This window comes from Emydura macquarii, unplaced genomic scaffold, assembly GCF_026122565.2.
Source record: "Emydura macquarii macquarii isolate MOO-44397 ecotype Brisbane River unplaced genomic scaffold, CSIRO-AGI_Emac_v2 contig_1876, whole genome shotgun sequence".
Taxonomy (NCBI): Eukaryota; Metazoa; Chordata; order Testudines; family Chelidae; genus Emydura; species Emydura macquarii.
This window is the reverse complement of record NW_027132013.1, coordinates 26,720,050-26,747,815: the sequence shown is the minus strand read 5'-3', so window position 1 is coordinate 26,747,815 and position 27,766 is coordinate 26,720,050. Positions and strand designations below refer to the sequence as shown.

The 27,766-nt window shown below is 40.6% G+C and overlaps 1 protein-coding gene across 2 annotated transcripts in view; it reads right to left on the bottom strand.

The window, feature by feature from the left end:
• Positions 1-27,460, bottom strand: part of KATNBL1 (katanin regulatory subunit B1 like 1) — a 39,015-nt gene extending 11,555 nt beyond the window's left edge. The window contains exons 1-2 of one of the 2 annotated variants that reach the window (XR_010921654.1): positions 27,111-27,460; positions 6,750-6,877 (exon numbers count right to left, since the gene is read on the bottom strand). Coding sequence is in view for 1 of the 2 variants with exons in the window: in XM_067558025.1 (XP_067414126.1) it covers positions 6,750-6,863 (114 nt within the window). In the remaining variant the exon portion in view is untranslated. The remainder of the gene's footprint in view (positions 1-6,749; positions 6,878-27,110) is intronic. The other variant, XM_067558025.1, reaches the window with a different exon arrangement.
• Between the last annotated feature and the right edge of the window lie 306 nt (positions 27,461-27,766).

Here is a 27,766-nt window from a genome sequence, read left to right as displayed (position 1 = left end):
AAAGATTGTCAAATTGCTTTACTATTCTATTTAAATCTATTGCTAGGTGGGGCAGGGGAAGACTCAGAGAGCCACACAGGAGCAGGAAGTGTGGGGCAGGAGAGACTAAGGGGATGGACACACCAAGGTGAAAGAAAAGCTGGTAGTGACATCTCCATGTTTCAGGACAAAAGTGATACACTGAAACAGAAGGTTGCAAGATAGACCTTGACTCCAGCCCAAAGAACACATTGAAGTGGTGAGGAAGCTAAGGCAAGAAAATGCATGTATAGGGTTTATTATTTTTGTATAGATCTGTGTAATTCTTGCGCTCTTAAAGGGCAATGCTATGTATGAGTCCTGTGCAAAATCTCTCTGTGTTATATGATATACCTACCACATGCCTCCTGAGAAAATGAAACTGCAAGAGCTCACACATTCAGGTGGAGTTTTGGGTCAAGGTGTGTTAAAGCTACTGTCGGAACCTGAGGGGTCAGCACTGCTCTAAGAGCTGAGAGGGGGACAGCCCGGTCTCAACTCTCAGGAGAGGGTGACGCATAGAATATCTACACCCCAAAGGTATGTTCAGAGACCCCAAACCACAGGCAGTGACTAGACTGTTCAGATTCAGGAAGCTTAAACAGAGCCAAGGATCAAAGGTTGGATTTCTCCACAGCAAAATGGTGGGCTTCACAGCAGGGGGTGCCTGAGTGGATCTGTGATAGGGGAATTTTTTTTGGATGACGTCACGGGAGAGATGCCAGGAGGTAGAGTTATAGGATTATATGAAGGTGGGGAATGGGGCTGATACAAATGCAGGGATTTCACATATACTCATCCTCTGCTTTGTTGTGCCACTCTGCTCTCCTGAGGTCATAACAGGTTTAATATCCTTTGTCCTTGGGTAGAATGGTCAGTCCATGCCTTGGCTAGGTGGCAGAGGCTGGGCTGTGATCGGCAGAAGCACCTTTTAGTATGGGAATCACTCACTCATTTCCTGATCATTGTAACCAACTTAAAAGGTTGGGCAACAACTGGGTTGGGAGTGAGCTCCATTAAGGTGAGGGATTTGAGGAACATCACTTTCCCAGACAACCATATTGGGTGGGGTGGGGTGGGGTGTAGACATATTCCCTCTTCAAACATCTATCTCTGCCTTTTGAATGTAAAGGAGTGCAGCTCATTTTGACCACTGAGCATAAGTGATGTGGGTGAAAGCTAGGGCATGGGAGATGCATGGAGTTAAGTAGTATGTGAACACAGAGGATTTCCTCTTTGCCTTAATTTTTGGAAGTGAGGGGCTGGATTCACTGGAGATGAAAGTGATGGGGATGATATTTGTTACCTATTCTTATTTGAGTGCCCAGCTATAGCTCTTCAATGCTATCTTTGGATAGCCAAGAGGATGTAACAATGCTACTGTGATCTGTGGATATGGAGGTTTAGGGATAAAGGGATAGGTTGAGTGAGCCTGGGGAACCTTGCTTCCTGTGGGGCAATCCAAGAGGCAAAGCATGAAACAAAAATTTGAGGTGGAAAAAACCAAACCCAAAACCAAACCAGATGCAGATTACTGCATCTGAGCACTGCTGGTTTCGCTTAATTGTTCTTAAGTCAATAAAGTATTGAATAGGACTTTGTCTTTAGTTCATACTGCTGAATGCAAGTTTAATGGTTAATAAAACACTGACCATCCACAGTCTAATAAGGGATGAGGCCCCCTGATTATGAACATATCCCAGAGAAACCTAGCTGGGTGGCACTGCAAGACCAGTTTTGAGAAGTTCACTCTAGTTGGATATTCATTACAGTATCAGAGAAAGGTCATGCTGTTTATAAGAGCTGGTTGGAATGATTTTCTGATGGGAAAAGCACTTTTGTAAAATTGAAGTTTTCTCTAGGAAATTTTGACTCCAAAAATTTCCAATAGGGGAAAAACTGAAATGATGGCTCCCCAGCAGGCTGCTTAGAAAGCTTTTGTCAATTTTACCAAGGTAAATTGTATGCAATGTTGTAGCCATATGGATCCCAAGATATTAGAAAGACAAAGTGGGTAAGGTAAGATATTTTATTGGACCAACTTTTATTGGTGAAAGAGAGAAGCTTTTGAGCTTACTCAGAGCTCTTCTTCAGGTCTGGGAATTTCCGTGGGGGAAAGTTCCTTCCCAACCTCAAATATGGTGATCAATTATACCCTGAGCGTGTGGGCAAAACCTACCAGACAGACAGCTGGGAAAGAATTCTCTGCAGTAACCCTCCCCATCTAGCGTCCCATCTCCAGCTGTTGGAGATATTTGCTAATAGCAGTTGCGAATGGGCAATCTCATCATACTATCTGCTCTATAAATTTACCAGGCTCAGGCTTGAAACAAGTTAGGGTTTTTGCCCCCACTAATCCTTTTGAGAGGCTGTTCCAGAGCTTCACTCCTCTGATGGTTAGAAACCTTCATCTAATTTCAAGCCTAAACTTGTTGATGGCCAGTTTATATCCATTTGTTCTTCTGCCAACACTGGCAGTTATCTTAAATAACTCCCTGGTGTTTGTTCTCTCTAAATATATCAGAGGCATAATCAGGTCTCCCCTCAGCCTTTATTTTGTTAGTCTAAACAAGCCAAGCTCTTGAAGTTTCCTCTAGTAAAATAGGCCCTCCATTCTTCCTCTGTTCATCCTAGTAGCTCAACTGTTGCAGCATGGAGTTCATCCTTCTTAAACATGGGAGACCAGAATTGCACACAATATTCCAGATGAGGTCTCACCATGCCTTGTATAACAATCATATTTCCTTATCTCTACTATAATACCTTGCCTGATGTATCCTAAAATTACATTAGCCTTTTCTATGGCCAAACCCCATTGGCGGCTCCTGGTCATCATGTGATGGACCAATACATCCAAGTCTTTCTCTTCCTCTGTTGCTTCCAACTGATACACCCCCACCTTATGGCAAAAATTCTTATTAGTCAGTCCCTAAGTGCATGATCTTGCACTTTGCACTATTAAATTTCACTCCATTTTATTCTGGTTTTCAAGGATGTAGAGATCTTCCTATTTGATATTCCGGTACTCCTCCATATTGGCGATACCTCCCCACTTTGTATCATCCACAAATTTTATTAGCACCTTCCCACTTTTTGTGCTAAGGTCATTAATGAAAATGTTAAGGAAGATTGGTCCCAAGACCGATCCCTGAGGAACACCACTAGTAACCTCCTTCTAGCCTGACAGCTCACCTTTCAGCATGACCTGCTGTAGTCTCCCCTTTAAGCAGTTCCTTACCCATCTTTTGATTCTTATATTCATACCCATCATCTCCAATTTAAGTAATAATTTCCCGTATTGAATTGTATCAAATGCTTTACTGAAATTCAGTTAGCTCTACTTCCTTGGTCTAGAAAATCAGTTATCTTCTCAAAGAAAGTGTTCAGGTTGGTCTGGCATGACCTATCTTTTGTAAAACCATGTTGTATTTTATCCCAATTACCATTTACGTTTATATCTTTAGCTACTCACTCTTAAAATTTATTTTAAAACTCTGCATACAACTAAGGTCAAACTTACTGGCCTGTAGTTTCCTGCATCACTTTTTTCTCCTTTCTTAAATATAGGTACTACATTTGCAATTCTCTAGTCACACGGTACTATCTCTGAGTTTATGGATGCATTAAAAATCCTTGTTAGTCTTGCAATTTCACATACCAGTTCCTTTAATATTTTTGAATGAAGATTATTCAGGCACCCCCGATTTGGTCCCATTAAGCTGTTCGAGTTTAGCTTCCATCTCAGATGGGGTAATTTCTATTTCCATATCCGTGTTCCCTTTTGCTACCCTGCCACTATTCTCAAGCTCCTCATTACTCTTATTAAAAACTGAGGCAAAGTATTTGTTTAGGAATTGGGCCATACCTAGGTTATCTTTAATCTCCACTCCAATCTCAGTGCTTAGTGGTCCCACTTCTCTCCTTGTTTTCTTTTATTATTGGCTTTAATTTCATTTGCAAGGTCCAACTCTATTTGGCTTTTGGCAGTTCTCACTTTCTCTCTACACTTTCTCTCTATGCTTTCTGGTCTCCAAGAGATAGCTTTACTTGCTGGTCCACACCTCCTTCCACTCCTTGTTGGTCTTCTGCTTTCTCTTAATCTGTTTGAGATGCTTGTTCATCTAGTTTCATCATCAACCCTCCCCTATGAATTTTTTGCCCTTGCTTAGAATGCAGGCTCCAGATAGTTTCCACAACTTTGATTTAAAGTTGCAGAAACTAAATTCCAAGACTCCTCCACATTCAGATAATTTAATTCAGTCCACTTCCCTAAATAATTCCCTTAAATTTTTAAAGTTTGCCCTTTTGAACTCAAGGACCCTAATTACAGTCCTATTTTTGTTCATCCTTCCATTTAGTTTAGATTGAATAAACTCATGATAACTAAACCAAAGATGATCTTCTGTGGAAATCCTTACTACTTACCAATATTAAATCTAAAATGGCATCATCTCTTGTTGGTTTGGTGACTATTTAGTGAACAAATCTGTTGTCTATCCCATCCAGGAATATCTGGGCTCTACCATTAGTAACACTTGAAATTAAAGACTCCCATAATCACACAATTCCCAGTAGTATTTTTAAACCATATCCAGATCAGATCCTGCGGGTCTGCAGCAGACCCAAGCACTATCCCAGGGGAGCCTCCATTACTTTTCTTCCCCAAAGTGATTTTTACCCAAACAGACTGTTTTATCCATTCCATCGTCTCTAAATTTCTTTACAGTATACCTCATCATTAATATACAATGCTACTCCACCAATTATCTTTATTTCTGTCTTTTCTGAATAGCACATACCCTTCAATATATGTAGGTATTCCACCATGTTTCTGATATTCCTATAATAACTGGTTTCACTTCCCGCATCAATAGTTCTAGTTCCTCCATTTTGTTATCCAGGCTCCTTACTTTGGTGTACAGACATGTTAGTTGTTCCTGCTTAGCTTCACCCAGATTCTTCATTTGACTAGGTACGGTCACTTTACTGCCAGTATCTTCTACATGACTATTATGGTCATTGGTACTGGCACTATCTTTCCTCTTGTTGTCCATTCTCCTACCCTCTGTTGTTCCTTTCTCCATTGCTGTACTCTTTGTTACTTGATTTTTCTCCTGCTCAATATTGTAATCAGGTGTGCAGATTACATAAGCATGTCCCAACTGTCTCTCCCAAATTCCTAGGTTAAAGCTCTTTTAATCAGTTATGCCTCCCAGTGGCAGAACATCCTTAAACCCTTCTTTTAGAACCATTACCTGAACCACCAGTTGATTGTCAGTCTTATCTCACCTATGTTCTCCTCCTCGAGGGACAGATAAACTCTCAGTGAAGATGACCTGAGCTTCCATTTCTATAAGTGTCTTCCCTAGCCTGGTGTAGTCTTCCTTAATGTATCCCACTGAGATTCTATCAGTGGATTCTTTCCTGCTCTGATTAGGATCTTCTTAAGCCTTAGGTCCACATCCCATATCTTAGCTTCCAGCAGACTACACACCCTTCTGTTCCTCAGATCAGCTCTGGTAACAGGCCTGTCTCCTCTTCTGAGTAGGCAGTCCACAATCATGTGGACCTGACTCTTCATGGTGCAATTCTTCAACCTTCCCCCATCTGTTCTTTCTGGCTGCGGTCTTCTTGTCTTCTGTTCTCACTTGCAATCTTCTGCAATTCATCCTCTATCTTCCTGGGGCTGCAAACTCTGGCTATTTCCACTCTCTCTTCCCCTCTTCTTGTAGGATTAGCCACTCTTCTTCCTTGTTCTCCCATCTTCTGTTACTGCCTGCTTCTCCCCTTCATTTTCCAGCTCAACAAAACTGTTCCTCAGCTCTATTTCTCCTTCGCTAGCACGTCTTTTCCTCTGCCTTGTTCTCATAGTCACATATTTCCACTGGCCACTTTCCACATCCAGCAGTCTACCCTCATAGTTCTATGGTCCAAAATGCATCTGCAAGTCTTGTGGTTTCCCTTCAGCCTCCGCTCTCCTTCTCTTCATCATCATCTGCTCAAATCCCCTTCAAAACTCAACCATAGCATCTCTTCCATCATATCTATCAGGTGACACTTCATACAAATGAAGCATCTTTCAGGTACCTTCTCCAGAATAAAGTACATCCTGCAGCTTCCATGTGCAGTCATCTTCACTATCTCGTCCATTCTTTGGATCACTTCCACTGCTGCTGCTGCAGCTGTCACAGCCTTTCCTCCTAAGGGCCTACTCCCCCCCCCCCTTTGAGTCACTCCCCCCCTTCTTGGTGGGGAAGAGCACAAATTTGTTGACCTTCATTTAATATTGCAAACCCATCTTTTCATACAGACATTTGGGGAGGGCTGAGATGATTGGGGTTTGGGGCATCTTTTGAGTTTCTCAGCATAGAGAGATTTCAATTTGTAATTGTGTCTTTTTAGCTAGCTGTTTTATGCTAGGTATAGCATTTGCTGCTTTTTAAAAAAATGACTATGCATTATCAGCCTGATTTTCAGAGGTACCGATCACCCATTTCTCCCATAATGGGAGTTGTGGGTACTTAGTATATCTGAAAATCAGAGCATGTATTTTTAATAGATGGCAATGTGCACAGAGTTTTGGTTAGATATCTTCTGACATGGAGAGTCTAATAAAATCTATGCATCGATTTAGTTAATTTAAAGTTACAGATAAATTAACCAGCATCAAATTTATAGTTTTAGGTAAATAAGTTTACCTGAGGAAATAGTAACAAAGTTAATAAACTTACCTCCTTCATGTTCTTATTAGTGGAATGAGAGATCCTTTGTCTGAGGAGATCAGTGTGACAACCCTTGGTATGCAACAGGTTCCATTTTCTAACATTGTGGGCTTCAGATGCCATAATCTCCTAAATCCCTAGTTTTGAAAAGAGTTTATAAATTAGGGAATGAAATTCACTGAAGTTTAAAAATTCAGTTTTTTTTTAACCTACAGAGCTTAGAGATTGTTAGGACAATGAAAAATAACCATACAAATCCGCAAAACGTTCTGGGTAATTTACAAAATCAAGGGGTATCATAATTTAGCAGATATTAAAATGAGATCTTATCACTGGTGCAAGACAGTCCAGGTGAATGTTTGAAATTCCACTCTTTGTTTGTAAGCATTTAGTGGGAGGGATCTTGTCTAAAACACTTGGGACACTGGTGCTACCAAACAAACAACAAACTTTGGGTAAACACCTTGCAACAACTAAGAAAACTGGATGGCAAATATTTTATGAAAAAAGTGTTCATTTGATCTCAGATTAGTTAATAATTTCTGCTACTAGCTCACAGGGCTATCATCTTGAAGAAAATCTAAACAGTTCTACCAGAAAAGACAATACAGACAGCAATTGGATGCAAGAGATTCAGAAGAGAAGAAAGTATATCCAACCTGGATGTATGAAGAAAGACAAAATAAGGGGTAGGAGGAAGTTACGTAGGATCAAAGTCAGCCAGCCATAATAAAGACCTACCAACATTTATTAGGTAGATGCTAGCTTCAAATGCTCTGATCTTTCAAATCTTTTCACTTAGCTTATATATAGACACCGGGTAATTCATTTAATTTAAAACCTATATTTCCCCCCCACCATAAATTGCCTAGTAACAACATGTCAACTGTAGAGAGATGCAAGTATTTCTGTCAATATGAAGTACAATAGCCAAGCAGTTCGGTAGAAAGTGCTTACCAGGTATGTTTAAATTTTTACTTTGCTGCATACGATATTACAAAAAAATGACAAGTTTAATATGAATAGGACACAACATCAAAGAAATCCATGAACCAGAGAATATGGTATTTATATGCACACAGAAAATCCACTGGAGAAGAAAGCATTCATAAGGTTACAATATCTTACAGTAAGTTTGATACCAGCCCATAATAAGAATTTTACTGTTTAAATAAACTGAAGTGCCAATGCTTAAACAAACCAGTATTAAAAAATATGATGGGTAATAAGTTTGTTATTTGGTCATAAGCCATTACAAACAATATCTTTGTTAACAGCTTCAACAGAGAAAGCCAAGGAAGCTACTCTAAGGGGGAAGGAGTAGAAGGTAGTCTGTAGATGAAGGTTGAAATGCAGTTGCAGGTTAAGCTTGTGAAGTTTGGACTTCTGTTTGCACTGTACACATTCTAGAGATAAATTGAGATCTGTTTGTCTGGCACCTTTCACTAGCATTAAGTTAAGACTCTCTGCTGTGATGCCCACAAAGCCTTGACAGCTGACAATAGGTGGGAACATGGTGAGCTGCCTGTGACCACTGCTTACTGTGGAAAAACGTGTTTTTTTCAATGTTAGATGTGAACATAAACATCTCTGTTCATCTTGTAATTGATTCCGGAGTGTTCTTCCACACAAATGGTGTACAAAAAATTAGCAATAATTAGATACTGCAGCTAAATATTCTGATTAATAGTAGAGCCTTTTACATTATCTGTTACATAAATGTATATGTAACATGCAGAAATCAAGATAGAAGAAAGCCACCAGCAGCATAGTTAGAAATTAATTCCTTACAACATAAACCTAATTATTAAGTAGTCTGAAATCAATCACAAGCATATTGTAGGTTTGCTCGATATAAATGGACACACAAGCTCTAGTGAAAGCTTCTGAAACAATAGAATATCATAGTTTGTCTTCCTATTTCAATGGCACTGTAATGTCATTCACCAATCTGGGGATATCCAGTAAAATTAATCTGAAATAACTAGGTGTAAATTTAAAATGGATTAGTTAAACCACATTACATCACTGTGTGAACATCCTCATTCAGAATTAACATGGCCTTAATATGGTTTATCTTAATTCCAAAATGAATGAAGCTAAATCAAATTAAATTTCTCAACTGCTAGCCTTTAACCATTTTTGGGAATTGCATTAATTGAGAATTTTACTTAATTATAATTCCATATCTTCCTTTTGGGATGGTCAGATATTTATAAGTGATCTCTTGCTATCATAAATCTACTTGCTGAACCTTTTTACAGTTATAAAGCTCTACTCCAGTGTGAAGATTGGAATACACTGTCTCTGCAGAGAATCATGTTTTTAAGATAGATGTTAAAAAAATTCAACTCAGAAACAAAAAGTTAAGTTAGGACTTTTAAGGGACTTTGGTACTCATAAACCATCATTAAAGCTAATCGATTTTCAGGACACACCTGATAAGAATTAAATTTTTACAAGAATGTCTGTAGGCAAGCATGTTGAAGCTCCAAACATCTAACATTTTACCAAACTTATTTACGGGTCCTGCTCAGGTGCTATATTACCCAAGTGGATTACTAACATTTCAGTTATTCCAAAACTAAGTAGTATTTACACGAACTACAGCCTTTCTTTAAGAACTATTAGTATCAAATGGATAAAAAGAAAACTAAACACGTGCATATCAATTGAAATACTTTTAAAATACATACAAAATGTTAATGACCCTAATTATTGAGACAAATAGACAAACTCTGAATACATACATTTTATAACAAAATATTTGAAGAATCCATTCCTCTTTTACTTGCACACTAAAACCCAAGTTCAAGGTGCTATTCTGTAAAATCTGACAGCCTCAAAACAAGCATAAGAAATGCAGGCTCTCCTCTCTGTTTATGTTGCCATCAGTTTTTACAAGAAAGGCACAGAACTGCATATGAAGGACATGGCAGGTTAAGAGCCTCTCAAAGTATATTTATTTGTAATTTTAAGGTTATACTTATGGTTTGAATTAAGATACTAAATCATTTTTTGCAACTATGCTTTTGAAGGAAGAAACTGAGTTCACCTTTCATCTAAAAACTGTTTACTTGGATTGCAGCTCAACGTTGCAATTGTTCCAATAGGCCAAATGATGCCTTAACTCTTTGGTGATCAACTCATTCATTGAGTAGAATAGAACACAGTACAATAACAAAAAAAACCAAACCCCTGCTTTGCCCTTACCTCCTTCCCCCCCACATTCAGTGTGGATCTTTGGATGCTTAAAATCTAAATCTGAAATGATCAAATAGCATACTTTAACTATTTTTAGTTAATGCTTACTATCTCATTACTCCTTAGGAGGTAGCTAGTTTGATGCTGCAGGATTTTTAGTTTTATGTTTTGATACATCTTTTAGAAGGGTCACAGACAACACTTTAGAACTTGGATTATTTTTAAATGCTCCCTTTGTGACAAGAGAGCAGCTGAGTTGGTTCAAAACAATAACTTGCAGAAGAGCACATAATAAGGACTGATGAAAGTTACAAATAACTGTTAGGGAGAGCACACTTAAAACTGAAAGCATTATCTTATCTGATCTATGCAAACCTTTCATAATAAAAGCTGAAACCCACCTAAAAATGTCAAGTTTTATTAACAGTGTAGAACTATACACAAGTGCACAAGCCTATTGAGTGTTGGGTGGAGTGTCAACCTCTCTTTCCTCACGTGGGATAGTTTTTTGCTATCTCGAATGGAGAGAAGGGGGTGATGGGCAGCAGCCTGAAGCCATACTTTAACTTTTGGAGGATAGTTGCTGAGGCATCAGCCACACTTTCCGTCTCCACCTGCTGGTTTCATTGCTGTGCTCTACATTGCACTCAGTTTCTCTTGGTGCAATACATTCTGTGGCATGTAAGAACTCAGAATAAGGTACAGGAAGCCAGCAGCAGAAAATCTACTCTTGGAAAAATCTTTTCAATTTTTAGGGGTCAGGATGGCAGGTTGGGAGGGTGCAGGGGAAAGAGGAATGAGTGGCAGCAATGGGACTAAAGCCCTGCTGCTCATAGGTTTAAAATGTTGAAAAATGAATGAGTTTACAACAGACAATATGCAAATGAAACCTGACTAACTGAATGGCAAGTGACTTTTATTCTCAGTTAAAGGTTCAGTTTTGATTTTGGGCAACACTGACATCTAACGAACAGCTGTAAGAAAGCCTCTCTGTTAAAGATTCAAAAACCTCACCCTTTCAGTTAAGGGGTAGGAAAGCTCACAAACCCATCTAACACCAGGGAGTGCTCCAACAAAATTAAGGTCACCAGCTAATACACTTCTGATATTTCTAGGGTTAAAAACCAGAGACAGTTTTTAGGGTGAAGCGGGCAACAAGTCATTTTGGGCCTTCTTCATACATCACAAATGAAAAGGGCATACATTCTCTTTACTACTTGGCAGGTCACCTTTAAAATCCACGATGAGACTTGGTCACTTCAGATACTGGCAAACTAGAAATTTATTACAGAACACAAATCTCTAAGAGCACATTACACTGCTCTTTTGTATTTTACATTGTTTAATGTCGTTCCATTTAATATATTAAACCTTCATCCCTAGTTTATTTTAATCAGCATCAACAATTTATTCTAGTTTGCATATCTTTTCTTCTGAGCTTCCATTCCACTATCGTATTCATAGTATGTTAGCAAACACAGATGTTCTTGTTGATTCCCCCATGTTAAATCAAGTGCCAGATTCCACTGAAGACCACATTAATCTTTATAAGAGTCAGATGAAAAAAATCTCATTGACTGTCACTCCCTAAGGAGAGCGTAGTTCATGGTCTGAAAGCAACTGAAAATTGTCGTAGATCAGAGTATCAGTGGAGGGCAACTGGTCTTACTATTCACTTTCAGATAAAAAGGACAAGGAGGCTTTAGGTAAATTAAGAATGATCATTCTAAGCTTATTGCCAAAAGGATAACTTGTCTAGCAACCTAATTTAGCACTGCTGAATTATTTCTGCATGTCACACTAATGCACAACGTAAGTTACTTTTACTATTAAAAGAGTTTATCATTCACTGACAAAATGTTAGAGTCCAACTGCATTTTAGTTTCACGAGCATTGATTAATGGAGATTTCTTGGTCCTTTGGATGCAAGTCTGTGCTGTTTTTAGGCCTTTTATGAAGACTCAGGCTCTGACAATGTGTCAGCTGTGCTTAATTAATTCATACTTATGAGTCAGCTTCCTTTACTGTCTTAATGACATCTGGGACATCATTGGCCTATTACGTATTAACAGTATTTTCTAAGGTGTTGCAGAAAATGCCTTTTGAATTAATGTTTCATTTCTACGAGGACAGATCATAATTGTATAGGTGTGTCTAGATTTGAAAAAAATCATCACTATTTCAAGATTGTTTTGTAGGATGGCTTTACACAATATTTTCAGTACTCTCTAGCTTTGTTCACATAGCAGGCAGTAGTAGCTACACTTGAGCATCAATCTGTACCCCCCGGACAGGCTAGCTATCTTATTTCAAGCACCACACTTGAGCTTCAGATTTTTGCGTGGATGGAGTCAAGCTCAGAGCTACACGAGTGTTAACTTTGCAGTGAAGACAAACCCTGTCAGACCGCTCACAACAGGAACATTGCTCTGGTTAGGGATTCCCAAACTTTCAGCTGCCAGGGCCACATCCCTCCCTCCTACTCTTATGGTAGGCCGGAGCACTGGGCCCAAGTCATGTGGGGGAGGGGTGGGGCCAGGAGGGGGTTGTGACTGCCGTGCGGCGCTGCTTGGGGCCAGGTGTGGCATGGTTCTAGCCAGCACGCCACTGGGCCCACGTGGGAGAGGGGTGGGGCCAGGAAGGAGGAGTGGGCCAATCAAAATATGTCGGCGGGTTGGATGCAGCCCACAGACTGTAGTTTGGGGACCCCTGGGTTAGGGTGTTAGCATTTGTGCTGGTCAGCTGAGTTCTATACTTACTACTGATTTAATAATTGTCCAGGTCCCTTGAAACAGAGCACGACATTCCTAGAATAAAGAATCTCATACTTAAGGTACAGGAGTTGGGCCTGGTCACCCTGGCAAAAATGGGACCTACAATTATCTACTTATAGAAGCTGTAGTGTAGGCGAGAGTCAGGCATCTCTGGTAAAGAGGATGTATACACTGTGACTTATGGGTTCCCATTTTTGCCAGTGATTTCTAACAGATTCCTGTCCACTACATTCTGTGTGAAACTAGGCAAATGGAGAAACAGGTGCCCAGCTTTCCCCATTTGTAACATATGAACAAAACTTCTCTATCTCACTAAAGTGTTGTGAAACAAATTTAATTTTTTGTAAGGTGTCACAACATACTGTATAGCATCTTCCATGAAAGTATTATATAATTACTGAATTTGGCCTCTATTTCATTCTTAGGTGGACAGATTGCTCCAATTTATTAAACTCTGTTACAAGTTCTAGAACACTTTGCAGGAGTAAATATCCAAAGTGTTTCACGTCACTTATCTGAAACTTGGCATATATAAAAACTTTTTGTATTTCTTACTAAAACTAGTTTATATTGCTCTTCAAAAGAATTATTGGGGTTATTCCATTTGTGATTTTTGGTCATCATTTTAGCTGGAGTCATAGATTTTCCCATTAATTGCTCAAATCTTAAAAAGAAGAGTTTCAGATATCAAATAAAATGAATTGAAATGTGAAGATTTATCATTTAAAATGCAAACCTAAGCAGATCTCACTGGGAAAAGACTAGTGTACACTACTTCTACATTTGGAAGAGACTAATTTGGGTGACAGTTTGGTAGATTTCAGGAGAAAGATTAGTGGAAAATGAAATGATGTATGTTCACCTGGATATCCAGAAAAGCATGCTGGGCCCTGAAATTTCAGACAAAAAAACCATCAAAACCTCTGCTTGTCATTGTTTTACTATACACTTCTCAAGATTGATCAACTCCAATAGTTAACCATACAGTTGCCTCAGTTGTAAAACATTAACTATGGTTTGCACCATATTTGAAACATTCACTTTCCACATTTATAATTGACCATTTTATTTTGCTTAGTAAAAATGGTATGGTCTATGTTAGACTAAGACACTGCTGCTTGTGTATCTTACCAACTGCACACATAACCTGTGTTCGTCAACTGTACCTGATAATAAAATATCACTAATTTTAGACCTAGATTTAACTCCATTTAACACAAACGTAGTACCTAAGTGTAAATTTATAATCAAGTATTCATAATACACCAAAACTATAAAAATCATGAAAAGGTAAGAAATGTGAGAAAACAAAATGAAACTTTGAACCTGCAGTTACTTCTCATGGGGAAAGGTGTGAGTGTGTGCATGTCTCTCTCTCTCTCTCTCACTCACTCACTCACTTTAAAGATCAGGATTACATTTGGAAAGTTAAGACCTATAACAATCAGTACTTTGAGTTCCAGTGTTCTATGAGATATATCGGTCCTGTCACTGGAAATAGCTGGTTGCCATTTATTTGAGACTTGATCAGAGAAAATCCCCTTTCATTCAACAGAGAGTAAGTTATTCCATGCATACAAGTCATTGAAAACAAATTAAATTTATCAGCTCACATATTGCAGAGACTCCAAGAGCTGTACTGATGAGAAAAAATCTACATAGCTGAGGATACTACTGATAAACCAAGGCTATGCACCTTGTCAGATAATTTAACAGTATAAATTTGGTGGACTCAATGTACAGTAATGGGACATTCTACCTTATTTCTAAGCAATGATCTGAATTCAGACCACATCAGTAAAGACTGAAACTGTTATACACAAAGGCCATTAAAAAGCTATTGAAGGTAATGTATATATTGATGTGTCAGTTCAGTTTTGGGGAAATTGTTCACATTACCAAAAAAACACCCCCACAACTTTTCATTTTTTTATTTCGTGACAATGTTCTGAAAGCTACATAAAACCACCTGCTTTAAACACTTAAAAGTACCCTTTTCTGATTTTCTTTAGCAGACCTTGTAATACATTTGTCTCATTTACATAATGAGTATTTACAAAACTGTGTTTTGAATAAAAAGGCAATTCAATCTTCTGTTCATATTTTCAAAACAGTAAACTGATGAAGTGACTAAAAATTCAGAGAGGTTCAGCTTCAACAGTTGCATAATTAGCTTGCAGTACCTTTGGGACAAGGTTGTAAAGACTTGGATACATGTAGAGTACTCTATAAAGAAACTACCAGAGCTTTATCTGGCCATGTTTTTAGAACTCTGAATTCAGCCAAAACACTGAAGTGATTTTATTTTGTTATTTAAATTATACTTTTTTATTTTTTTAAAAACAAATGTATTTAAAATGAAATCTGAACTTAATACAAAATACTTTAAGACCTAAACTTATAATCACTTATTTTATTTAAATGTTTTATTAAATATGCTGAATCCATGAGACTATCAACAACTTTGAATTAAAGGCTATTTTTCTATATAAAGAAAAAACCAGGGGAAGAATTTAAATTTTGAGGCCAAGCTTTATAGATAAGGCACAATATGTCATGTACTTTATTAAGGTCTTATTTTAATAAAAATCCAGTTACCATCCTAATGCAGCTTGACACAAATCATGAGCAAAAGTTTAATCTTATTTACTTATCATTTACAGTTTTCTTAACATAATAAACAGGAAGAATAAGATTCTGAAAATATTAAGTCATATAATTGCTTAAGTTTATACAATTATAGTGTACCCTCAAAGGCAACTAAAAGATGCACCAAATTTAGGGTGAAGTCTCTATATAATTAAGAACCATTAAAACATGTTGATTTACAGCAACCAAGAGAATCCACCTTTCTTTAGAAACTAACTGAAATATAAATGGAAAAAGTTGATTTAAAAATATCAATTATTTAAATCAAGACTTTCCATTTGGTGTTTTAAGTCATGATTTAAACAGCTAATTTAAACTGCCTTGATTTAAAATCAAACCATCTGGCCCATAAAGAATACATTTCAACCAATTTTGCAAGAAACCTACATTTATAAGTAGGCTTGGCAGAATTCAATTTTTTTGGGGGGGTAAATTCAATGGTTAATATCCATTTCTATTTTTAGCCCTTTTCGCTTGATTTTTAATCAATTTTAAGTTTTTGCAGCAGGGCTCCCTGTGTGCAGGACCAGTGACAGGAGTTGCAGATAGCTCCCTGTATGGCCTTATGGCTGGTGACACTGGATATCTGCATGAGCACAGTGCATAGAAGGCCGCAGTCCTAGTGGAGTGGAGTGGAGTAGAGCAGAGACCCCTGGTCAGGACTGTGAAGAGGATGATAAGCACCCAGCTGCAGGAGAGGCTGCCCTACTGTTGAACAGCTCCTGGTTGGGAACATTCCTGCACGCCCTGACAGAGAGTGAGTGAGCAGAGCCATGACAGCAGAGCTGCAGAGGGTTTCCTGTGCAGCTGGTGACATTGGATTCCTCCAGACGTGCAGGGAAGGCTGTGGTTGACAACTGTTATTGAGGAATTATTTTTTTCGCTAATTTCAGTGTCAGATGAAATTAACATTTACCAACTATTTGAATCAAATCCTGCCAAGGCTATTTATAAGTCAACAATTATTTTTGTGATCCACTCAAAGTATTATTTTGTGTGTAAAACTAAACAGCATTCTCCCAAGACTTCCACCAATGTTTTGTGGCTATGCCACTTATGAGTCAGAGAATTACTCAAACAATTTTTTGGATCTGTTTACAATTTGGGACTAGCTTCAAGTCAGGAGTCTCACCACATGCTCATATATGGAAGGTGACCCAGGTGCATGACTGAACTAAGTATGTGTAAAGAGCTATAAAGGGGAGGCAGAGACACAAAGGCTGACAAACGGCAATCCCAACTCTAGCTGATCGCCTTTAAAGGGAAATTGGTTTATGTTAATGCTTGCCAGCACTCTACTGACAGCTAGATCCAGGCTCTCTTGTAGAACAGAGAAGACTGATATTACTCATCTGAGCCAAGATGAAAAGGAGCACTTTTCTGTAATATTATTTTCACCTATAATTATGTCACAGATGCAGGTAGGGTTGTGTCCTGTTTCCTTTTCCCTCACACAAACATGAGTTTGGGTTATGGGCTTTTGGTCAATTGCCTACTTCATACAGCATGTACTAAGTGCTTTTAAAAAAAGATGCTCAACTTGAAATTATATTTGTCTGAAAGCTTTTCTCCTACTACTGTTACAAATATGATTACTAAAAAAGATGTTAGTGGGAAAATATCTATTTTTCAATTTGTTCACTTTGTGCAATTGACAGCACTTTGTCAGTTAAGAAGGCAGAAACAGATGAGGAGATCCTGCTATAAACAGAGGAGCAGAAAGGGTTTAAAAAAAAAAAAAAAAAAGATTCTAAAAAGTTTAAATTGATAGTACACCTTTCAGCTTCCTAATTTGTAGGCAAATTTCCTCCTAGGACCATTGTCTACTATAGACTATGTCTGCAAGCAACACTAGTGCAATATTTTGACATGCTTTCTTGCTCCTCCTCCTGCCCCCCCCCCTTTTTTTTTTTTTATAAAGTTTCTTGCTTCCCGCCTGTCAGTAGAATTCCCTGCCAATTCATGTCTTTTATTTTCTGTTTGCAGTACACAAGTAAAAAAAGCCTATAAAAAGATAACTGTACACTCCACGCTATTATTTAATTATAACAAAGGACAAATCTTCACATAGCTAATTAATATCAATGTTTAACATTCAGATTTAGTAACTGCTTCATGACAGAAGTTTATTTACACATTAAAAGACCTATATTCCCCTCACTCTTAGGGGCTGAGGTTTACACACATTCCAACATGGAAGAAACTGGGAGTTCAGTCCCCTAACCCAACAGATTCTTTACAATTTATTAATGGCAAGGCCACAAAAGGAGCCTCAGTGCTTGCACACTGCAGCCCATCTGTCTGCAACATCTTAACATCATGGTTTCTCTATGAGCTATGCTGTCTGGGGCTCCTCCAATTGCCAAATTACAGCCATTCCCTCAGGGGAGAGCACCAAAATGCAGACATGAAATCTACACAAGTAAATGCAGATATTTGCCTTATGGCCCAGAGAGGGTGGAGATAGGGACATGGCACAGCCAGCAGCCATTCTTGGGTCTGGATTCCCACAGAATACTATTAGAGGGACCCATAGAAAAGGTGAGCATTGTTACAGAGGTAGTATGTCTTCATTTTGATGCCTCTCCTGACATAGATTTTGGCTCCTTCAACTTTGGAAAGATACCTCCTACTAAGCCAATAGAGCTAGCAATGCAGGGAAAAAAATCCACATTGTAATAATGATGCATTTTGCCACTGCAAGTTTTCACTCCAATTATATGATGAACACATGCAATTTTTTTATTTAACTGAGATTACATAAAAATCTGCCTAAAAGTAAACAATGTGAAAGAGGGAGAAATTAAACATGCCCAGGGCAATAGCTAGAATGGCAGAGGCACCTGCAGATATGCTAGTTTCCTCCTGGGAACGTACTACTCTTTTCCTTTCTTGGCCCAAAGACCAGTGGAAACTCTTATTCAACTTTGGTTCTGAGGGATTTGAGGGTCAGCATAACAGAGACTTAAAAAATTCCACATTTGCTATGAGAGCTCTCAGGCTCTGTTTTGATGGCTCACAGGAGATGTTTTACAACAAGGTTTATTTAATATGACTGAAAAGTCCCATGAATGCTCTTTAAGATACACACTAACATGTCTCAAACCATACAATATGGTCAGCTAACACATGCCTTGTCTACATACAAAAGTTGTATTACTTGGGTATAGTTAAAGTGGTACTACTCCAATTGGTGATGTAGTAATACCAGTAGGATGTATACTGGTACAGCCCATATGTAGGAAAGAGAAGAAACTATTCTGATATAAAGCACCTTTATATCTGTACACTTATACCCTCATTAGGTGTTGTACAAATAACTTTATCAGTTAAAAAGTCACATTCCTAACTGACAGTTATAGTGATATAAAAACTGTATCAAGACCAAGACAGCTTCCAATACATTAGCCTGAGTCTTACGGAGAATTCAGGATACGTTTATACAGCAATAAAACCCCATGGCAATGAGTCTCAGAGTCCAGATCAGCTGACTCAGGCTTATCAGCAGGGCTAAAAAATAGCCGTGTAGACATTTGGGCTCGAATGTCTACACTGCTACAATTAGCCCCACAGCCCGAACTCCATAAGCCCGAGTCAGCTGACCAAGGCCAGCCGCAGGTCTTCTACTGCAGTAAAGATATACCGGAAAAGAGCTTTTTAGTCACATTAAGGCAACTCGATTGAAACATACCAAACCAACACCTTTTGCCTGTCAAAACAGGGCCTTAATGGTATTTCTCTTCTTCTTTTGCCTTCAGTGATTTTTAGCTGCTACATATTTGTACATCTTTCAATTTGACCCCAATTAAGCACATTACAGCTCTAAGTACGTAGTACTAATTAAGAAAGATCCTACTTCACGTGAATGCCATTTTCATTTAAATCATTCAAATGTCTGAGTACTTTTCATAAATTAGGTTAGGCTTCGTTGGAGGTTGGGGTGATGAACGTTGCCTGCAATATGAAAGTTTACTGATAAAAGCCCTGCCTTATCAGGCAAAATGTGCGTTTTTCCATTGTGTTAGCTTAATATAACTGAAAAGCTCTGTTAAACAGAAGCTAACATGTTTGAAGCAGCGTTAGCTGGCCATATTGTAGCCTTGGTTCCCCCACTGTGATCCTGGCTCACTGTGGCAGCTCCAAGGGCCATTCCCACAGCCAGGAAGTTAAATATACTTTATGTCCCCTTCCCTTAACATTCCTCCTTCAGGGGTCAGCACAGAGCCACTAAACCATCTTTATACCACCCAAGTGTTCTCTTTTTGCAAATCTTCAAGAAAGTGGTAGTGTATTGGAGGACCAGAGCCACAGCGTTTATAAATTAACCACATTAATGAACTTAAAGTAGCCTATACCAGTTTTTTGCTACAACTTGTAAAGACAATTCTATTCAGTATAAAACATTACATTCCTGGCAGAGGAAGTTTAAAACAACATGCTTTCTCCTGTCAGCACTCAAAGCTTTTTAGGCTTCCATGTTCACCCAACTTCACATAAAAAGCTGTGTGTGCCATCACAGAAAGCTGGAACATAGGTTAAAGCTGTCCGCCTGGCGCAGTTTTGAAATGGAGGCGATCTAATTACTTTACTAGCTCTGCAGACAGCTCCCCTGTCCCCACATATACATTAAATATAAATTCTCACAGAAAGCTTTGTTAATCTCAATAACCTAAACTCAAAGTTATTTCCTCACATCACAAACACTAAAAATCAAGAATATCACAAATTAAGGCAACAGTCCCATCCAACCAACCAATCTCCAAGCATTACCCTGATACCACTATGACACCCATATACTAAATTTACACTAAATCTATTTAGCAATACCATCACCCTCTGCGCACACATCAAGAAAGTGAAAAAGGAAAAAAAAATCCCTCTACAGTGCACCACTTGTTATGACACTATGAATGTACATACCAGACATTTGTGCATAAATTTGTTTAGTAGTCTGTGATTTTACTAAGATAATAAATTGAGTATGTAATCAACTTTGCCATCTTCCCCTATCTAGTGCATGTTAACATTGTATTTTAACATAATTGGTATTATTTTAAATAGTGTGTTCCAAGGTTGTGTACTGTAATGTTATTTTCAAATAACTGATGTGCACACACTTTGACTACAATGGTACCACTGAATTAAAATTCAGCATATTTAAGACGGTATTCAGTACAATGGAGTGTTGTAGACTGATACTGTATTAGATATGACTGTAGCTGTAATTCCTTGCTTTCTACTGCTTGCACTGAAAGGAAAGATACTTGAGTGACCATAACTGGGTGAGTCCACACTGGCGGGAGGGGGGAAGGAGGGCAATAGGTGAAGGTAGGGGGAAATGTGTATTCTTACGACGATAGCCAACAAGAGGTAAAGTCCTAGAAAATTAGGAATCTGTAATTTGTGTGTGTGTTAGGAAACACTTTTTTCCTAGCGAAGACAAGGCCTAGGTTAACAACGTTTGTTTGGGAATTCATGCTGTTATAGTTGCCTTCCCAACACACAGAAAGACAATCACTGCTTGAAATAGCTAGAGATTTTTTAAAAACATATTAAAAAGTGTAAACACTCTTAGACACTCAATATATCTATGAGTACTTATTTCCAGGTTAAAATAGCTAGGATTTTTAGATAGCAAGTAAATGGTCACTCAATAAAACTAACAGAAAATATTAGTTATTTCTTCATACTGTTGACTGTCTCCAGTATTCTAACTGAAAGAAACCTATGGTTTGTTTTATAATACACAGGACAATATATCTAACTGGTTTATTAAAGAGAGGATAGTGGCCTTTCACATAGAATTTTAACAGATTTTTCTTCCTCGGTTTTAGGAAATTGTAGTTAAAGGTTTCCAATTCATTAGATTAGAAACTGAAATTACAGTGATGAGAGAACATTCAGTCAGCCTATTTGCATATTTTTATATGATAATCTAGTCGTTCCAGACAAATTCACTAAAAAATTTTTAGCATGTAAATACTTGCAGTAAGGCAGGAATTTATGTTTAATTTTAAACATGAAGCAGAAAGAATGTCACATTTCTCCTTGTCCCTCAATGTTTACAAAAACTAAGACTGGTTCAGTCTGCTTAAAAGAACACTTATAAGCCAGGGCTTGACAAACCCCGGGCACGAGGTCGCCATGGCACCTAGAAATTTAAGTCTGGTGCCTAGTATTTTTCCAGGGGGAGCAGCTACCGCGCTCAGGCCAGGGCGCCACTGCGCCCCTGTGGCAAGGCTGGGAGGGGGGAGCGCAACAGCTGCCACACTCCAGCCAGGGCACCCCACAGCTGGGCCCACGTTGTGGGAGAGGGGTGGGGGGAAGGGGCGGAGCTGGGAGGGAGAGCGGCTGTTGTGTTCTGGCCAGGGCGCCCCGCTGCTGAGCCCATGTTATGGGAGAGGGGTTGAGGGAAGGGGCAGGGCCAGGAGGAGAGAATGGCTGCTGCACTCCGGCCAGGGTGCACCGCCGCTGAGCCCGTGTTGTCTGGCTCCTTAACTTTTGGACTGGCTCCTAGCTCCAAAACAAATTTGTCGAGCCCTGTTATAAGCAACTTTGTTTGCTGTCAGTTTCACTTTGAGGCTGCTTACACTATGCCAGTTATTGTGCCAAAAAAACACGATCATTCTCTGTTTGATCCTCCCACATGCTGTGTGGCCCCGCCTCTTCCCATCCCTCAGGGACTGAGGGTAATGGAGGTGGCAGGTGCTGGCGGGCTGGCCAGAGTTGCTCCAGGCCCCCAATGGTGCAGGGCTGCTTTGCTCCAGCCAGGCACCTGGCCACCTTGGGGTTGGGGGGTTGCTCTTCCACTCTGGCCAGCATGGGGTTTGGGAGTGCTGCTCCTCTGCTCTGCCTGGGTGCCCGGCGGGCTTGGGGGGGCTGCTCTTCTGCTCTGGCCAGCACAGACCTCAGGGCTGCTGCTCCCTCGGGGGGAGGGGAGGGCAGGGCTGCTCCTTTCTGACTGGCACAGGGCTTGAGGCTGCTGCAACTGGCCAGCATGGAGCTCGGGGGGCTAAATGACTTCATATTTCTGAAGCCTCACGGACCCCCTATAATCTTTTGCCTCTCCCCCCAGGGGGTCCCGCACCACAGGTTGGGAACCATTGTCCTACACTCCCTTACAATTTCCACAATCACTGTCATTCTGGTCGGTAATATATTCCTACTGCTATACTCTTTTTATTCAAGCATGGAATTTCTATCCATAGAGATTCTATGGTACAATTTGTTTCATTTACCTTATTTGACTCTATGCTTTCTTTTACACATAATGCCACTCCCCCACAAGGGCTACTTACTCTGTCATTTTAAAATATTTTATACCCTGTTATTACTGTGTCCCACTGATTATCCTCATTTCACCAAGTTTTCGTGATGCCTATTATATCAATATCTTCATCTAATGCCAGGCATTCTAGTTCACTCATCTCAGTATTTACACTTCTAGCTTATGTATATAAGCACTTGTACATTCTCAATTTTAAATTGCTTGCCTTCATGTGCTATATTTAAATGGGACACGTGATCACACATCTAACTTTTCCTCACTAGCTCTTCCTTGTATTTTAGCAACTTCTTTCCTATCCTCTTTATAAGGATATAGAGTTCCCCCTTTAATAAAATTCATCCTTAAAGGATGCCTCTGCCTGAATTATGTGCTCCTCCACACCTATCAGCTTTCTCCTATCCCTTAGTTTAAAAAAAATCCTCTACAGCCTTTTTAACTTTATGAGCCAGCAGTCCAGTTTCATTTGGTTTAGGTGGAGTCTATCCCTCATGTATAGGCCACTCCGCCCCCAGTTCCAAATAAAGCTAAATCCCTCTTCCCTATACCACTGTCTCATACACAGATTGAGACCTTGCAGTTCTGCCTGTCTCACCGGCCCTGTACAAGGAACAGAGAATGCTACCATGGAGGTCCTGGACTTTAACCTCTTACCTAGAGACTAAATTTGGCATCCAGAACGTCTCAATTTTCCTGTCACTGGTATCTACATGTACCAAGACCACCTCCTCCCTAGCACTACTTGTAAGGCTATCTAGATGTCTTGTGAGATCCACTACCTTCACATCCAGCAGGCAATTCACCATGTGGTTCTCCTGGTCATCACTAACCCAGCTATCTATATTTCTAATAATTGATTTCCCCACTACCATTGCCTGTCTCTTCCTAAAAACTGGAGTCTACTCCTGGAGGGATAGCCTCAGTGCAAGAGGATAGCATTACATCATCTGGAAGTTGGGTCCCAACTATTGGATCATTTTCCTCTGCTCCAGTTGATGCTCTCCTGCCCCAAGACTTTCATCTTCTTTAATAGCACAAGGACTGTTGAACAGGAGGTGGGACCACTCTACTATATACTTGAAAAATCTCTCCCATTACCTGTAGTCCCTTGCTTCTCCACTTCAACTATTCTGGTCTCCCTCAAAACACAACAGGGAAAATTGTTAATGAAGTTTTTTTTGGGGGGGTAATGATTCACAAACGTAAGGTTATACTTCGAATGAAAAAGAAAATTAAGAAAATATTGACATTTTGGAGTCAGAATGCTTTTTAACCTCTCCCGTCTCCAAAGTGGACGATAATACATACATACAGATTCTGATCTTGAAATGTAAAGGTAAAGAATTGCTAAATGATGTGATTAAGAACTTTGTTAGTTATATTTTAATAATTTACTATTATGGATAGTGAATGAGTTTAAATGAGCTAATACTTAGGCCAAGGCCATGCTGGCATGAATGTTGTTTTGCCAATTTTCCTTTTAAATAGAATTGCTGATTTGTTTAAAATGATGTTATTGTTGACAGGACAAAGATAATGTTGTGCTGAAAGATTGTAGCTACAAAATACATAAAACCTGTAGTGACAAGAAGCCCCCTTTACTGGGAAAACCCAGGAGCAAGGTGACACAAAAACTGAATGACAAACAGCAAGAGTTGTGTAAACTGAAGCTTGCGCATGCATATTGTATGGGTTGTCTAAGCAAACACTTAACATGCTTAATGCTGATTGAAGAAAGATTTATATATTTCCTCATTACATATTTATTTACAAGGTCCAAATTGGAGAACCACCAGACCAGAAACTGAAGGAATAGGGCTGAAGGACCAGGCCAGAGATCAGAAGTAGAAATGACCCATCATGAAGTACAGGAGAACTTCCCAGTGCCCCAAAATATAGTAATTTGGGCCTCCTACCAATTCTGTCTTATCTGTTTATCATGTGGCATAAATATATCTTCAGACAGTTTAAGTGACAATTACTGTCTGAAGTAGTATAAATAAAGGTGAAAATTAATAAGCCTAAACTGAGTGGACTTGTGACTCAGTTTCCCATTTTACATTCCCAATACTCCATAGTCCATATTCTGTCTTTGAGGGCCATGAGTTCCTTGCACCACACACTCATATACACCTAAGTTTAGGGTATGCTTGTTCAGTGTATTGGATTTTGTTTATCTTCAGTTACTTTTCTTGAGGACTTGGTCTTTCTAATTCTTAAATCCCTCAGACTTCTCCCCTATAGCCAAACTCTCCTTTACCTTGGCAGCTCACTGTGTTGCTATACTCTCACACTGTCACAGGCTCTCTCTACTTGTGAGGGAGCTCTCACGGAACCCTCTAAGGTTATGTCTTCACTGCCAGCTCCATGGCGAACTGAGCAGGTCGTGGAGACCCACTCAATCGATCCCAGATGGGCTCTCTGGTCGAGGAAATCACCTCCCACAAAGGGGTGACTGAGCTGTGAAGATGCTGCAGTATGGCAACGTAAGTACATTGACAGGAAATACACAAGCTACATTATGTACAGCTTGTACATTAGGTAGCTTGCGTATCTCCTATTGACTGCAGGTGGCAGTGTACACCAGGCCTAAATTTATACCTGTGGCTAGACCACTCACCTTTCCCACCTCCTATTGATTACTTCCATCCTGGCCCCTACAAGTATCCCTTTGATCAATTAGCTTTTTATACAGATGTCACAATCTCTAGCATCTCCAAAGTCTCCAGTGCAGCCTCTCTGCTTAAGCTTGGAAGTTAAGGTTTCGATCCAGACAAGTCTTTAGATTTTCAACTAAAATTTTAGAATGTTTAGCCTATAAAATGAGAAGCTCCTACAAACAAAATTTTAAAATAAGATAAGGTCTTGACAGCTTTAAGGTGGCATTCAATGGAAAAGGGTAGACAGACTTTTAACACATTATTTTTAAACTAATAAAATTTCCAGTTAATGCATAGATGTACCATGTGTCACTGGACCTCCTGCAAGCATGATTACTATAACTACAATTCTCAACTATACATTTCAAACTAATGCTCACTTTAGTGATTCAATAAAATTCTTTATACCACAGATCTATTCATAACATCTAAGACTATATATCAAATATTTTTAGACCTACGATAGAAAAACTATCTTGAAAGGAATAGTTTTGATACTGGCTTTTATTTGTTCTATTTGGTTCTGCTAATAGACAAGACAAGCAAATTACTAATTACCCTTTCAATTACATTTAGCTTTCTACAGAACAACCAGCATAGCTATCATGTTATCTATTTAAGGCAGGGGGTTTAGGAGGATGGAAAGAGGGGAGGGGAGGGGTGGGGAAAAGGAAAATGTATCTATAACCAAGAAAGGAATGTAACTATTTTTAAATGCATACATTTAAGCCAGTCCTAAAAAGAGTAGCATACATCACAATGAAAAAAAGAGTTATTTTTGGAAAATAAAAATTGTTCTGAAGTCTTAAAAAATGTTAATAGATTTTACAAGTCAAATCATTTCCTTGCATTGTATCTAAGCTTGTTCATTCAGCAAGAATTAAACCTAAATATACTGAATGACTCCAGCACAACAGTCAGGTATTTTCCTCCAAAACTTGCTATAGCAAAACAATTGACCGTTCCTGCACTATTTCCTTCTTTTTCACATGAATAAAAGTATCAATTCCATCCACTGAACAAAGCAAGCGCCGGCAAAGCTCAGGACAAGCTTTTCAGCCATCCTGGTATCTCCGACACCTTTTTGTCTCTCCTTTTAAATTGGAGCTTGTAGAATCATCCTGCTCGGAAACACACAACTGCCCGAGCTTGCTCATTTGGGAGTGCAAATATCTGAAGACATTCTCCCCCCCCCAATGAAGGGGTTGATGGACTTAATGGCACGTGTAGCGTCTCCTTCCAATGGGTGGGCAGCCCAAGCATGCGCGTGAGAGGCCCAGCGGCAGGGGCGGGAAGAGGAGGAAGGTGGCAGGTCACTCTCCCACCTTGCGGCGGGTGGAGGGGGGTAGCGGCGCAGCGCGCGCTGCTGTCAGGGGCCGGCAGCCCAGGCCCGAGTAAACGCCGAGCTGCCGCGAGCGAGGCCCGTGACAAGGCGCATGGAGACGGTGGGACGGGACGGGCCGGGAGGGGAGCGCACCCTGCCCCCCCCGCCCAGCACCACCTGTACCGGAAGCGGCGGGGCAGGCTGGAGACGCGGACAGTCCGAGACAGCCCCTCTCCCCACGCAGCATCTCGCGGTGCCCCCGCCCCAGGCCGGTCCGGGAGTCGGGACCGGGTCCATGCCAGGGACCCCGAGTGAGCTGCGGGCCGGGACTCCGCGGTGGTGGAGCGGGGGCGCGCGCGCTGGCCGGCAGAGGGAGCGGTCCCGGGCTCAGCCCCCAGGCAGGCAGGCAGGGCCCCGGCCCCGGCGCGGGCCCGAGAACTGCGCTCTTCCAGGGGCCCCGGCTCCCCCACTCACCCGCCGCTCATGGTACCGCGCTGCTCCGGGCCACGCCGAGCCGACTCCGCAGCAGCAGCAGCAGTGGAGGCGGCGCTGATCCGGGCCAGTCCTAGCGCCGAGGCCCACTCGGCGGAGCCTGCGCCATTCAAACGGCGGCGCGCTGCATGCCGGGCCGGAGCCTGAGAGCCGAAGGGACGCCGCGCCCTGCCCCCTCCCACCCGGCGGCCCAACGAACCCGCGCCCTCTGGTGGCGAGCGGGGAAACTGCATGCGCACCTCCCTCTGGCCCCTTCTGCCTCCTGCTGCGCTCCCGGTGTAAACCCCCCCATCACCACCGGGGCCGGCGGCCTCCTGCAGGCGAAGCAGCACTACTCCTCACTCGCCCTGCCGGGCCATAGCCCCCCCACCCCCCATTGGGCTCATTGCCCCGCCGCCCCCCAGATTTCACTTCCCCAATCCCCATTGTCACCAGCCTCTGACTAACTTGTCTCACCACCTTGTCTCACGCGCTACCTCAGCCCCCCTGCTTCCACAGCCCGCCAAGGTTCCCCAGCTGCCCACTCAGTGTCACTGCCCCAACTCCCCCTCTCAGTGCGACCCCGGACCACTTCTGCCTCTGAGTCATGGCCTCATCATCTCCCCATCTTCCCCCTCCCCACGCAAAGTCTCACCATC